At 35.5% G+C, this 15,260-nt stretch overlaps 1 protein-coding gene across 9 annotated transcripts in view; it reads left to right on the top strand.

Annotated features, from left to right (window-relative positions):
• Window positions 1-13,906, top strand: part of CCDC158 (coiled-coil domain containing 158) — a 73,695-nt gene extending 59,789 nt beyond the window's left edge. For 5 of the 9 annotated variants that reach the window (XM_039845504.1, XM_039845503.1, XM_039845501.1 and 2 more), the window contains 6 exons: window positions 2,041-2,201; window positions 4,691-4,750; window positions 8,399-8,466; window positions 10,903-11,061; window positions 12,258-12,357; window positions 13,613-13,906. In XM_039845504.1, coding sequence (XP_039701438.1) covers window positions 2,041-2,201; window positions 4,691-4,750; window positions 8,399-8,466; window positions 10,903-11,061; window positions 12,258-12,357; window positions 13,613-13,730 — 666 coding nt within the window. In that variant the 3' untranslated portion in view covers window positions 13,731-13,906. Of the gene's footprint in view, window positions 1-2,040; window positions 2,202-4,690; window positions 4,751-6,978; window positions 7,089-8,398; window positions 8,467-10,902; window positions 11,062-12,249; window positions 12,358-13,612 lie in introns of those variants that run through there. The other 4 variants (XM_039845500.1, XM_039845499.1, XM_039845502.1 and 1 more) reach the window with 3 other exon arrangements.
• The last annotated feature ends 1,354 nt before the right edge of the window (window positions 13,907-15,260 follow it).

The following is a 15,260-nucleotide window of genomic DNA, read 5'->3' as shown; positions in this document are numbered from 1 at the left end:
AGCAGCCAATCTGTGTAGCAAATATAACTTTACATTGGGATAGACATCTGTGGCAAAATAGCTTAATGATGCCGGAAGACTCTCTAGCCATGAATATTCTCTAAGTCCACTTGCTCACCAGAGCAATTTCTGACTATCATTTGATTTCCCCTCTTGAGGAGCCTGTTAGGAACATTTATACTTTTTATTAATTATATATATATTCATTGAGGAATACTATATATCTCAAAATCTTTTATACTATTCTCAAATATCTACTAATACAGTTTAAAAATACCAGATGTCTCTTTCCTCATTAGTAAAATGTAAGGAGTGGATTAACTCATCTCCAAAGAGTTCTTTACTTCTAAAGCTCTGTAGCTTTATAAAATTAGTTTAGCCCAAACAAAGTATTGAAATTATTTTTCTTGGATGTAGTCATAAATATTTAATCACATGGTATGATGTTCATACTATGTTGTTAAATTTAAAAAAAAAGTTTTAAAGATAGATGTGTATAGTTTGATTCTGTGTGCATGCATACTCTAATTTTTTTTAAATAATTTTTTATTTTTCAATTACAGTTGACATACAATAGTAGTTTCAGGTGTACAAAGTAATTAGACATTTATATAACTTACAAATTGATCACCCCAATAAACCTAGCAGAATTCACTTTAGCAGGGCTCTGGTGCCTACCAAGTCTATTCTTTGGGTGTGTTGATTTTGTAGGTGGTTGAGTGGTGCTCTGGTGTGGTTTGAAGCTGGCCACCAGGTGTGTTGGTTCTGGAGCCTCTTGGTGGAGGGGCTCTGGTGCAGGCCAAGTGGCAGATGGTTGCCACTTGTGCTGGGCTTTAGGTGCCAAGAGGCAGCTCAGCTGCAAACTGAGGCTGGCTGCCACTAGTGCCAGGCTTAGGGCTGCAGAGCAAGAGGTATGGGGCACACTGAGACCAGATGCTGCTTATTTGGGGTTTGTGACTCTTTGAGAGGTTTTAGGAAAGTCCTCAGTATTAGCCAAGACAGGCCATTTGTATGGAAAGGCCCTGGAAGTGGCTTGGGTGGGCCCACAAGTTGGGTGAGGCAGGGTATCAGGGAATGACCACAGCAGGGCAAACAATGTTAGCCAAACAGTCTTGATGGAGACTCAGATATGGCACCCACCTGCTTCTGCAGGCTGGGTTGGGGGAGCACTCAACAAAAGAATAATGGCTTCTACAGTACTTCTATGGGTAGAAAACTGCCCCTCCCTGAAGCCAGACAATTTAGTTCCACTCTCATAAGTCCCTGGTAACTTTCAAGCTGCTGCCTTAGTGCTGGAGCTCAAAGTCCATCAGTGAGTAAGTCTGTGTGTGGGCTGTTAAGAGAAACACCTGGGACTCTGGTAGCCCTCGATCTCACTCAGCCACAGCCTTTGCTGGTTTTCACAGCCAGAAGTTATGGGGACTTCTTTTCCAGGCACTGGAACCCTGGGCTGGGGAGCCTGGTGTGGAGCTGGAATCCCTCACTCCTCAGGGGGACCTCCACAGCCAAGATATCTCTCCTGATTTTAACTGTCACACGTAGGTGTCATACCAGCCCATTCCACGTCTTCATCTCCCCTACCAGTCTTTACATGGCTTCTTCTGTATATCCCTAGTCATAGAACTTTTGTTCAGCTAGACTTCAGGCGATTCTCAATGATGGTTGTTCTGTAGTTTAGTAGTAATTTTGATGTGGTCATAGGAAGAGACTACACAGCAGTTAGTTACTGTGCCATCTTGACTGGAAGTTCTCCCATATTTTAATTTATAAATATATGTGGCTATATGTATAAATAAGCCACATGTATTTATAAATTAAATATACATACATACATTTTTAAATTAGATATGGCACTATGTTGACTATTGATTGGTTATTACTGATTTTCCCTGTGTAGTAAGATTACACAGTAGTAATTTTTGTTTTTCTCTTTCTTCTCCATAAGTTTTATTTACCAGTTGAATTAATTTTATAATAGAAAAAAGCATACAAGTCCGAAAAAAACAAGGTATCTTTGTTTTGTAAATTGTTTTAATTCAGCACTCTCTGAAAGCTAACACATTGAAGGAAGATCCAACAAGAGACCTGAAACAGCTTCTCCAGGAGTTGAGAAGTGTGATCAACGAGGAGCCAGCTGTGCCTCTGGGCAAAACTGAGGAAGATGGGAGAACACCATCTCTGGGAGTCTCATATGTGGCTGTGTAAGACCAAGTGTACTTCAGAATGAGAGAGCTTCTCTCAGCACTGGTTTTCCATTGAGTTATCTATATGTTACAATCTGAGAGATTGATATTTAAATAACTTTGAAGAGTAACTGACATTACCAGGAAAACAATGTGAAATTGAAGGAGTTTAAAGTAAAACAACTTGACATCAAGAGAAAATAATACAGTTAGTTATTCTATTCAGAAAGAGAAAATAATACAGTTAGTTATTCTATTCAGAAAGTAGTCATCACTCAAAGTTACATTCATGCAGTAATATATTTCACATCCCCCAAAATTTCACATCCATTATCTTACTTGGTTATCACAATGACAGTTTAAAACAAGATGGGGCAGGACTTATTTATCCCATTTTACAAATGAGTAAAACACAAGTTTCAAAAGGGTGACTTGCCTACAGCCACATAGTTCAATGGTAGAGCTGAATCTAGAACCCTGAGAACTACATAATTCTCCAGGTGTAAGCTAATGAGAAAGGCCTTGGTTCTCTAGAGGTAATCGTGCCAATGACATATCGAATTCATAAAAGGTCAGATCCAAAAAGTATTCAACCAGTTCACTAGCCCTTCCTTACACAAAACTACAGACATCAATGAGATCCTGATATTCTTTACAAATACTATTTTAAAACATTTTAATATGGTATAAGAATTTTCAGTATTATAGTACTCATTGTATACTAGTTGTTAGTATTAAAACAACCCATTTTTGTAATATTCATTTCCTGGTTATATGGCAAATCCTAATTGTAATACTTTCTGAAATAATATTTATATGTAAATAATCTCCAGTTTTTTAAGATGTTTGGTTGATATATATTAACCCAAGGTAGCGAAGTATTAGCTGGATTTATCTAACTTTATTAGTATTATTAACAGTAATAGTAAAATATTAATAACAGCCCACTTATCTAGCATAACATTGCATATTCTGAAACATATCAAAAACATTCCATTGGCCACTCCATCAAAAATTATTTATATATGCAGAGCACTTTTATTTTTGTCATAATTCTATAAGGCCAGGCAGTATTTTTAAGCTCATTTAACAAATGGATAAACTTAGGCAGAGACTAGGTTGCTTCCTCCTCTGAAGCAAAGAAGCAAAGCCAGAAGTAAAAGTTAGAGCCCCTGGAGACCAGCACTAATCATTCTACAAGATTGCCATAACTTCCCTGATCAGATTTTTATCACTTCAGCAATCATGGCCTTGAACTATAGCAGACTACGTTGAACATGAATGTTTTTTGTCCCTGCCTTTATAGAGTTTATATTAGTTTGCTATAATTCTACTACAAATCAATGGTCTCCAATCTTTTTGGCATCAGGGAATGGTGCTCCTATGAGAATTTAATGCTTGATGATCTGAGGTGGAGCTGAGGCAGTGATGCTCGCACTGGGGAGTGGCTGCAAATACAAATGGAGCTTCACTTGCCAACTTGTCACTCACCTCCTGCTGTGTAGCCAGGTTCCTAACAGGCCATGGACTGCTACTAGTTAGTGGCCTAGGGGTTGGAGACCCCTGCTACAAATTACCTTGTCACCAAAGTTTAAACTCAGTCTAAAGCTTTTAAGAGTCCATGGAACAGGAAAGCATTTCTGAGTTGATGAACTCCAGGAGTAGCCCTTTGCAAAATTTACTTGGAGGCCTAAAATCTACTGTTGTTCCTTAAGGAAGAGTTAAATACATATGAGCAATTGGTTATTCTAAAAATACATGGAATCTAGAAATTGTTCTTTGATCGTTATCTGAGAGTTATACTTATACAAGGACGATGGAGTAAGAAGAGATTGCATTACTGAATCAAGCCTGAGATTAGAGATATACCATAGGTAAGAATCTGAGATTCTAAATCTAACTAGTTATTCCAAGAATTTTATATGTCGGATCCCTAACCTCAATAAAGGATTTTAAAAACCTCACTGAAAACAATCTTTTTTCATCAATAAGGTCATTTCTATTGCCATTTTAATTGAATCACTGAATTTTAAAATGAAATTATAAAAAGAGCTTAAAGAAATGAAATCCATAACCCCTAAACAAAGGCAACTTTTGAGAACTGACTTTAGCCACAAAGGAAAAAAGGCTAATATTAACTTGTTATTCATTTAAGACGCACAGGCTGTTGCTTACAGATCTTCAATAGCTCCTCACTGTATGCTGCATTAAGTACATGGTCCTTCAGGTAGATGTTGAAGAATCTCCCTAACTTGCCACCGGCCTGCTTTACTCCTGTGTTATGCTCTAATCAAAATGGACTTCTCCTGATTCCCAAAAGGAGTTCATTTCTTTTTGTCTTCAAGCTTTTCTCCATACTATTTCTTCTACCTGGAAGAGCCAGCGCCCCAGGTCTAACTCTTTTGAATCTGTGTTCGTCTGAAAATAGTGTTGAAACAATTTTGTTTTATCATTAAGTTAAAATAATATCGTATAGTCTTTAATTTCTCCCATCCTTCTACCAACAGAAGCAATAACTCCTTAAGGGACTCCACAGAAGGGAGCAAATCAAGTGAAACTCTCAGCAGGTAAGAAATGATCTTAACCAGCCCCTGATTTTCAAAATATCCCTTTTACCACTGTTCATTAATTCAGGTCATTAGCTGTCTATAATGTGTCATACTCTGTGCTAGGCCCTTAAAATAATATGACAGTGAGCAAGGCAGACATGGGCCCTGTCCTCAAGTTGCTTACAATTGCAAGAACTGTTTACTGACTGATTACCTGGAAAAAGAAGCTTACTTTTTCTTTTCTATTTTCACTACCTATAAAAAAATAGAGATTTCACAATCCTTTTTATATCGTAAGAATATGAAAATGAATTTTACTCTAAATTCCAGTTAGGCAGAGATTTACTCATTGCTGTATCTTCAACACCATGCCTAGTGCCTGCCACATAGTAGCCATTCAGTAAATATTTGGTTAGTGAATGAATTAAGATAGTATTATAAATATTTTCTTACTGTCCCTGCTACTTGATCAATATACAGTGTACTTGAATTTTTCTAAATATATCTTTCTCTTAACCTAAAAGAAATGAGTTTTGATTTTTCTCATCTGTAATGTAACACTACATTGTACCTAATATATAATAATATTACAGTATATATTATATACTATATACATAATTATGTTATGATCTATAATATAATTATATACTATAACATAATATATATTATTATATGATATATATTATCATATAATATATAGCATAATATATATACTAATAATACTAATATCTGCAGCTACCTACTACATATTTTTATTTTTCTATTTTCTGGGCATTTTAGACTTATTTATCTAATCTAATCTATGACATAGATTAATGTATTATAATATACATTATTATCCCCCTGTATAGGTTAGAAATGAAGACTCAAGATTGCTTAAGCAACTTGCAGGGTTATACATCTTGTAAACAGTGGGTCAGATTTGAGCTTAGGTCTGGCTGGCTTCTAAGCTCAGGCTGTGACCACCTCCTGAGTTCTGCCTTTGGGTAGCTGGTCAGACCTATTAGGAAAGAGCCCAGTCCTAGGCATGGGACACAGAGGGGCTCTTTGCTGCCCTGAGAGAATTAAAGCTTTGCTATCATTTTTTCAATGATTAGAAAAATTTGGTTCCTTCACCAGTGATGTGTTTGTGAAGAAGAGAGAATGGTAAGGAAAGATAGGACCTAGCCCCTTCCTGTGTTCAGATAGGAAAAAGAGATTTTTAAGTATTTAATAGAAGCTCTGAAAAGTATAACACTAGAAAATTAAAAATGCATTCGAATGCTCTATACTATGGCAAATTGGCCATTTTTAAAACACACTTGAATGAGAATATTATAATTCTGTTTTACCTCAACATTTCACTGTAATTGCAAAAGCTTTTCTTTAGTCAACATCTTATAGTAATAGTAATAGTAATATTTCTTAATCTAGAAACTTCTGCAGCCATATAAGCTAAGTCAATATAGTCCATAAACCCAGAACAGACTAAAAAAGAAATGAGTAACTCTGGTATGTAGATCAGTGCTTGAATTATTCCAAGAGCCACATCTCCCAGAAGTTCTGTGGAGAATTGACTTTTCTTATTCTGTTATGTTATCATAATTTAATGAACAACCTTATGCCCTGGGGAGGATTTCCAATTGAAGGCTTCGTAACATCTAGCTCCCTTTTACCCATTTCCATATGGATGTTTCAAGAGATGAAACAATGGCCAACTAAAGAAAGATGATCGTTCCACAAAATCATTCCCCTCCATCTCACTCTTCTGTTTTACAGAATGGCACCACTGCTTCCCAGGGCACCTATGCTTAAAGCTTAGCACTATCTTGGATTCTTCTTTCTTTCTTGTCTCATTTCTCTAGTCACCCAATCTTATTAATTCTGACTCTAAAATCAGTTCTCAAATCCATTTTCCTTGCACATCCCCTCAAATTACCAATAAAATTTCCTGTAGTGGCTATAACAAAATTAGTGGTTTAAAACAAATACACTTTTATCTCATAACAGTTCTGGAGTCCTGACATCCTAAATCAGTTTTATTAAGCTGAAGTCAAGATGTTGTCAGTGCTACCCTCCCTCCAGAAGCTCATAGAGTTAATCCATTTCCTTTTTCTAGCTTCTAGAGCTTCCTTCCTTGCATTCTGACTTGTGGCTCCTTAGTCCATCTTCACAGCTCACAGCATAGCATCCTCAAATCTCTCTCTGCTGAGACTGTCATATCATCTCTTCTATTCTATGTGAAATCTCCTTCACTTCCATCTTAGGGAGACACTCGTGATGGTATTTAGGGACCATTCAGATGATCCAGGATAGTCTCCCCATCTCATGATCCTTGATGTAATCACATCTGCAAAGCCTCTATTGCCATTATAAGGTAATGTTCTTGGCATTCAGATACAGATATATTTGGCAGCCATTATTCAGCCTGCCACACTGCTTCAGGCCTTTTACCTTTCTTATGGACTATTGTGGTGGCTTCTACAGTGTTTTGTGTGGAGGTTTTTAAATCTCTGATCTCTCGCATGTCCTAGTCACTTCTATGCATCGATTTCAAATTGATCTGCCTAAAGCACACCTCAGACTATATCTGCTCCCAGCCCCAAAACCTTCAAACATTCTCCATTGTTTACTGTAGCAAGAACAAACTTTTTGCCCAGATAATTAAGACTATCTACAAAATAGCCACAACCTTTTTTCCCAGGGTTTTCTTTTAATATAGCTATTCTCAAACTTTTTGGTCTGGACCCCTTTACACTCACAAATATCATTGAGGATTCCAAAGAGCTTTTGTTTATAGGGGTCATTTCTATTGCCATTTTAAGTATCGGAAAATAAAATTTAATTTTAAGCATTTTTAAAATTTAAAACATTTTGATATTTACTCATTTAAAAATAAAGTGCATTACATAATACCACAATAACACATTTTATTTTGAAAAGTAGCTATAATTTTGCTATTTTGAGAAGGGCTTGTTTTGCAATTTAATGCATGACTTAATAAAATGGATTCTCATATCTGCATCTGCATTTAATATGTTGTGATATCAGATATCATGGAGCCTCTGGGAAACTCCACTATATACTTGTGAAAGACTGAGAATTAAAAAGCAAATAATATTTTAGTATTATAATAAAAATTGTGTTGACCTCACAGTCCCCCTCCAAGGGAACCACCTTGAAAACTACTGACATCATATTCCCGTATCGGTATCTAACCCACCGAGCTATATGGTTTATTTTAACTTACCGATTTAAATAAGTCTGATAGTTTTGTAAAGTGATACTACTATTGCTGAGAGAGGTTTCTTTTCTTTTTTTGTCTTGTTTTTTTTTTTTTTTTGCATTTTTAATTAAGTAATTAAGAGTGCATCTCTTACAATCCGTGAGAGAAATATTTGGGTTTTATAACTATTATTACACAAAAATGAATTTTCTAACCAAGATTATACATTATTACATTTCCATTATGCAAAATGTTCATGGGCACTGAATGCATAAAGATAATGCAGTTTTGAATCTTCCTCATCAGGTATTTTAGGACTTCTGTAGTTTAGAGTTAGGACTGCCATCTTGGATTTGTATTTTAAGCCATCACTTTGGCTTGCATTAGCTTACTTCTGTCCATAAAAGTCAGTGCAGTGTTTGTGAAATGGAATGTTTTCATGGCCATTCTTGTGCTTCCAGAGAGCCAGTCACGTTACACACAGGAGACTTAGAAGATCCGTCTAGTTGCTTCACATTCCCATCTACAGGTGAGTTTTCGATGAAAACACAGAAACAGGGCCTCTAAAAACCCTTCAGGGGTTCCTCATTTCCACGAGAGTAAAAGCTAACATAGTCACAGTTGCCTATAAGTCCCCATTGACCCTCTGGTCTTGTTTCCTACTGTGCCACCTTTCTTCACTTAGATCATCCACCCTTAGATTGTTCCTTGAACATTCCAGGCAGCGCCATATCAGGGCCTTTACACCCACTGTTCCCTCCACATTGCTAACCCCCTCACCTCATTTAAAGCCTTTGCTTAGGTGTCACTTTCCTGGTGAGACTTACTCTCACACTGTTACTTAAAAACGGTAACTCTTCCACACTCCCAGTTTCCTTTACCATTTTCCTTTTTTTTCCCTAATTATATTTACCTTTTAATATACTATGTAACTTATTAACTTGTGTTGTTCATTGTGTGTCAGCTCCTAATAGACAGAATGCAAAAAGGCAGATGTCTTTAAGTGTTTGGTTCTCTGATATATCCCAGGTACTTACAACCTTCCTGATATAGAGCAGGTGCTCAATAAATATTTACAGAATGGATGAAAGGAAAAGGAAAAGAATTGAAGCAGATGGTTCTCCATATAATTTCCAAAGACTTATAGACAATATGCTCTCTATAAAAACAATGAGGTCAAGGATGAGATTGAGAGATAACAGAATCTGTTGAAAAGCAAATTAGCGTAACCTGAAAGACTAAAAATGAAAGATAAAAATAAAAATGTTACAAAGGAAAGATTTATAAAAATAAAAATTAGGTTAGGCATGATTTAAATCATAGTCAGTGACATGATGGACCCTCTGGAGAAATTTACCCAAAAAGAATTTTTAAAACTAAGAAAGATGAAAAATAATTATAGAGAATATGTTAGATTTGGGAGGCAAGGGCAAAACAACAAACACATAATTGGTCTTTCTATGAAAGAGAACAAAATAAATGAGAGAAAAAACAAAACCATGAACAGATGGTTAAACAACAAAAGTTTAGCAATAAATCTGGCCGGTAATAATATAAATAGGGAAAATTGAGATGTGAGATGAAATAGATAGGAGAAAGATAAGTTGCCAAATTTTCTTTTATAAAAGAATGTCAATATATGTGAATATCTAAAAATCTAAACATAATATCCTTAAAATAAATACAAACTCTTAATTTTTAAGTAATTTTTAACTTGTGAGGAACTTTTAAGAACTAATATTTGAAGAAAAGAACACCTATTTGAAGTTAAGCAATTCTTTCTGGTTTACTTCTGTGTTTTTATTGTTTAATGATTATGCAAGAGAATACAGGATATATCCTTGTCTTATTAGATTAATATAAATGAGTGCTTTTACCTTTTTTCATACATCGTGAATACCTTAGAACATGTTGACTCCATTCACTATCCTTCCAATTTACATACAATTGTTGTCACATATTTAATTATAAATGTAAATACCACAATGGATTATTTGCATTGTTTCATATGGTTAATATTAATGTAGATATACCCACATATTTACACTTTACTTTCTATCTATGTCATTTTACTTATGCCTTTAATGTTTAATGTAAGTCTGCTGGTGACATGTTCTCTCAGTTTCTGTTTTTCTGTGCCTGTCTTTATTTTATGCTCATTTTTGAAGAGTATTTTTTACTGAATATAGAATTCTAGGGTTGACATTTTTCCTTCACTTTGAAAATATTCCATTGTTTTCTGGCTTCCATGGTTTCTACTAAGAAGACGGCTCTAAATTTAATCATTGCTCATGTAAATGCAATCTGCCTTGTTTTGCCCTTCTGGCAACTTTCAGATTGTTTCTGTCTTTGGTTTGGCTTGTTGTTTTGCAGCAGTTTTTATCGATATGTCCAATTCTGATTTTCTTTATATGAGAAGAACCTGTTTGGGGTTCTTGGGAATGATGCTGCTTGAATCTGTGGTAGTCTATACCTGCATGATCCAGACCTTGTGGATCTATATCTAATATCTATATTTTTTCAGTTGGTTTTCCACCACATCATTTTGTTTTCTCATATGCCTGGTTATTTTTGTTGTATGACAGACATATGAAAAAGTGTACAGATGGTTTGAGGCTTACCATGAGATTACCTTCCTCAGGGGAGCATTCATGCTCACTTGTGGTAGACCACTACGGACACCAGCAGTCTCAGCTCAATTTATTCCAATCAGGAATTAAGCTGGACTTCAGGTCCCCAAGAGCAGGTCTTCTTCCTGTTCATCTTTATTTCTAAGACATAGCCCATTTCAGTGCAGATCCCCTTTCAGTTCCAACCCAAAGCCTTAGGTATTTACCAGAACATTCTTTCCTCTCCCCCGCAATGACTGGGAACATTTCCTCATGAAAGTTTGACTTTTTGAGAGGTGTAGTGTACTATTTTTAATTAATTCTATCCTATTACTTTTGTTCTTGCAAAATTTTAGTAAGTCCATCTGTGAAGAATTCAGCTTCTCGTTCATTCCATTCTTCTCCTAAGAAGTCTCCAGTTCACTCACTCTTAACTAGTTCGGCTGAAGATTCAATAGGTTCCACATCACAGTATAGATCCACCAAACCCGTTCATTCACCTGATTCTGTTAAAGGTAAGAATGCTCTGATATCACTGATGAGATTAATTGATTTCCTACTCTGATGAATTAAAAGTTCAGAATAAGATTTTATGTATAGTTCTTATATGCAAGTTCTAACTAATGTTATGTAACTTTAGGGGGTCCGATTTAAATAGAATAGCTATTATGTAAACACACACACACACCTTAGTAAATATACATAGATATTATATGTAAATTAGCTCTTTGTCATGAATAATGAAATTTTATTCTCTATTATAAGATTTTTGGTCTTCTTTTAAATACTGTGAGAAACTTCTATTTATGTTCTCTAAAATCATGACTCTCTTCAAAGTCTCTGCCTTTGTAAGTGCAAGTATTTATCATACAAACTTATCAAAATGTTCTCATTTTTAAATTTTAAGTTTATTTGTTTTTTGCTAAGACAGATGGGAAACATGGTTTGATTTAGAATTAATGTCTGATAAATAAGTGGATGTTAAATATATAAATGTTGAATTGAACTCGAAATGTTTTTCATATGTGACAGTGACTCAAACAGCCCCAGTGCTCTAGGACATCATTCCTTTTGATAGGGGGTAAACCAGGCAAGTTGTTGCATCAGGGACTAAGATCAAAATTAAAAGCTTGAGGTTGCCAATTAAGTATTTTTTTAGAGATTGACAAACCTTAGGATACTTATTAGAGAATAGCTTACATGCTTCTAGCTCCTCTTCAGTTGCTACTGCCACATTTATTTTAGGCTCACTGCAACCATGTCGCATCCATACTGCCCTCTCCCATGGTATACCATCTTCATTCAGGTGACAGCAGCTAAAATGGGCACTCGTCCTCACACACATTCAAGAGTGTTGCCAGTGTCAGTATTAAATCTTGCTCTTCCAAACCCTGAGTTCATGGAACTACTCAGGTTTGGCATGAAAAGCTGTCATTTATAATGCAGAATGTACCATTAAACTTAAAGCATCCCTCTCACTCATCTTATTTAATGCTATGTAGTTAAATAATAGTAAATCAGATTGGTTTGAAACAAAATCAAATAAGCTAGTATAGCAATATTTAGACAAGACACTTTATTTTAAAATAGTATTTTATGTTTCCATTATTTTAAAGGAAAGGTTGTTTAACCTGTAATTGGAAAATTTCTAAAAAATATATTAAATAGATTTTTAATATCACATCTAAGCAATTTTCTAATAGCTTCACAGTCTCAGCCAATAGAAACAACAGGAAAAACATGCAGGAAGCTTCAGAACAGACTGGAAAGCTTGCAAACTCTGGTAGAAGATTTACAGATGAAGAACCAAGGTACAGTTTGCATTTTGGCGAGATCTTCTTTGCTCAAAAGAATATTCACCTCCCCTTCAGATTAAGCCTCCCACTGCAAAGGATTTTTAATAAGCAGTTCAGAAACCTTAGCCAAAATGCAAGGGTCTTAACCATGACTAAGCCCTGGATTAATTGTGTGACCTTAGGCAGGTCGCTTTAGCCCTGCTGCACTGTGGACAAGCACTTAATCGACCACTGTCGATAGCCAGCAAACTAAATAATGGGATTCAGCCTTACACAGGATTTTAATCAACATGGGCTACAAGAGACTCTGCCACCCAATGAATCATTAAATAAAAAGATAAACTACTGTAAATATACTAAAGCCATTTGAATGAGAAACTATTGTACTTTGCTGATGATAGGCAACTTTGGGGCATGAATTCTAAGTGAGTGCTCTCATGGATATGGGAGATATGGATATGTTCTCATGGGTTTGGGAGGGCTGTCATGTTTTATGCTTTTCTGAAATAAATTCATGAATCCAGGAGCCTTTGTCAGAGAGAAATTAATTTTGGAGTATATATGTTATTCCATCTTTCCATTTCTAGAGAATATAAATTGCTAGATGAAGGATAAATATTTTTCTAAGAACAGCTTCTTATAAAATAATTAGTTGTACAAATGCACAAAAGTCTGTTTACAAAAGTATTTCCTATAGCATTGTTTATAAATGAAAATATGAAAGCATCTTTTAAAAATTTATGTACTAACATGATGATACATCTATAGAATGGAATACTTTGCTGTCATAACAAAACATTAGCTGAACTGGAAACATGTTGACATTTTGTCAAGTGAATAAAGCAAGCTATAGAACAATTTTTACCACATTTTCATTATGTAAAGAAGAAAGCTTGTGTGTGTGTGTGTGCATGCGTATTCACCAAACTGCTTACAGTGATGACCTCTGAGGTGGGGTTTCAGCAGATGGAGGAAACGGAGACAAAGACTGTCTTTTATCTCTCTTTGTACACTTTTGAGGTGTTCAAATTATTTACAATTAGTATATATTCTATAATAATAATTATTGTGCTCATTTAAAACAACTGAAAGAGTAAAGATTTTTCCTTAGCTCTGTTCCATAACATCAGTCTTTTCAAATATCTACAACTTTGCAATTTTTAAGAACTTCTGTTCAGAATGTATCTTATTCTATAGTAGCAAGCTGGCCTTTTAAGAAGTACATAATAGAATTAAAGCTATTCTAACTTTGTTTTATCGACATTTTCAGCAATGTCTTCAATGATCAGAAATCAAGAAAAGAGGATACAGAAAGTGAAAGACCAGGAAAAAATGTTACTCAAATGATACGTTGCTTGCCTGTCGACAGAGGGATGATGCCCAGTTAATTGTGGTATTACTTATAAGTAGTGCCCTGTGAACTTTTTCCTTTTTATGTGAAAATTTAATAAAAGATACCCTGTCCTGTAAACTTTATTTTGAAATAAACTATTTTTGAATACTCTCACAGTAGAACTTCGAGCAGTACTAGCTAGATGTGAAAGTATTCATAACTTACAAGGTATTAATTTGTGCTACTTACTAGTGTATTGGAATAATTATTTTTTTTAATTATCTTTACTGGTGCCAAGGCAATAGTTGGTCTTTATTTCCACCCCCACCCCCCAGCTAAAAAAAAACTTTCACATGAAAGATGCCTGGAACAGAAGGACAAACTCCAACATACTGACAGGGATTCCTTTTATGACCCTGAACTCACTGTTTGTTCTGTCAATATCAATGAATGTAATCAGGTAACAAAACATTGGAGCTCCTAATCAAAACTTTTGGGAAAGTTTCTCTTTTATGTATTAATAACTATAAAGAAAGAAAGAAAATATGTTATTCTTCAGTCAGTGGGTAACTTCTACAGATTGAATGGAATCAGTTTTCCTTAATTAGATTTTAATAAATTAGGAGGTTTTGTATGTGGAGTGTTTTCTAACACCAATAACCAATTCTCTGTGGACACCAACTATTGGTCAATTCAGTTTTGACACTAGTCAGATTCTACAGATTTAAGTGTTCAATCTCACAAGACTGCCCCTCACTTCAGATGCCAACCACAGGTCCCAGGTCACCTGTACTTTTTGACTGACAGGTTATAAATTGAGGGTTCTCAGAACCTCCTCCTGATTTCAGTAATTTGCTAGAATAGGTCACAGAACTCAGGAAAGTGCTTTAGTTACTGGTTTATTACAAAAGAAACTACTCAGGAATAGCCAGATGTAGGAGATGCATAGGGCAATGTACGGTGTTCAGGTGCATGACACATCCATGCCCTCTCAGGGTATGCCACCGTCTCAGCACCAGCCCCAAAGCTCATTAAATTACATCATTACTGTCATACATCTCTTAACAACACGGATACGTTCTGAGAAATGCATTGTTAGGTGATTTTGTCATTGCACAGACATCATAGAGTGCACTTACACAAATCTAGATGGTAGAGCCTATTGCTCCTAGGCTCCAAACCTGTACAGTGTGTTACTGCACTGAATACTGTAGGCAGTTGTAACAGTGGTATTTGTGTATCTAAACATATCTAAACATAGAAAAGGTATAGTAAAAATACAGTATAAAAGATTTTCTTTTAATGGTACACCTGTATAGGGCACTTAGCATGAGTGAAGCTTGCAGGACTGCATCTTGTGGGTGAGTCGGTGAGTGGTGAGTGAGTGTGAAGGCCCAGGACATGACTAGACACTACTGTAGACTTTATAAACACTGTACACTAAATTTATAAAACAACATGGGGTTAAATCAAGCACAAGAGAAAATGATGCAATCAAGAGACAGTAAACACGAGATGTGGCTGCTGCCAGTATAACACAGTATACTGTTTCACGGCAAACTTTTTTTGTTAAGTAAAGAGTACA

The sequence above is a fragment of the Pteropus medius genome, unplaced genomic scaffold (genome assembly GCF_902729225.1).
Source record: "Pteropus medius unplaced genomic scaffold, Ma_sr-lr_union100, whole genome shotgun sequence".
Taxonomy (NCBI): Eukaryota; Metazoa; Chordata; class Mammalia; order Chiroptera; family Pteropodidae; genus Pteropus; species Pteropus medius.
Note: the sequence above shows the minus strand (reverse complement) of the source record. Positions and strands in the feature narration are given on the sequence as shown.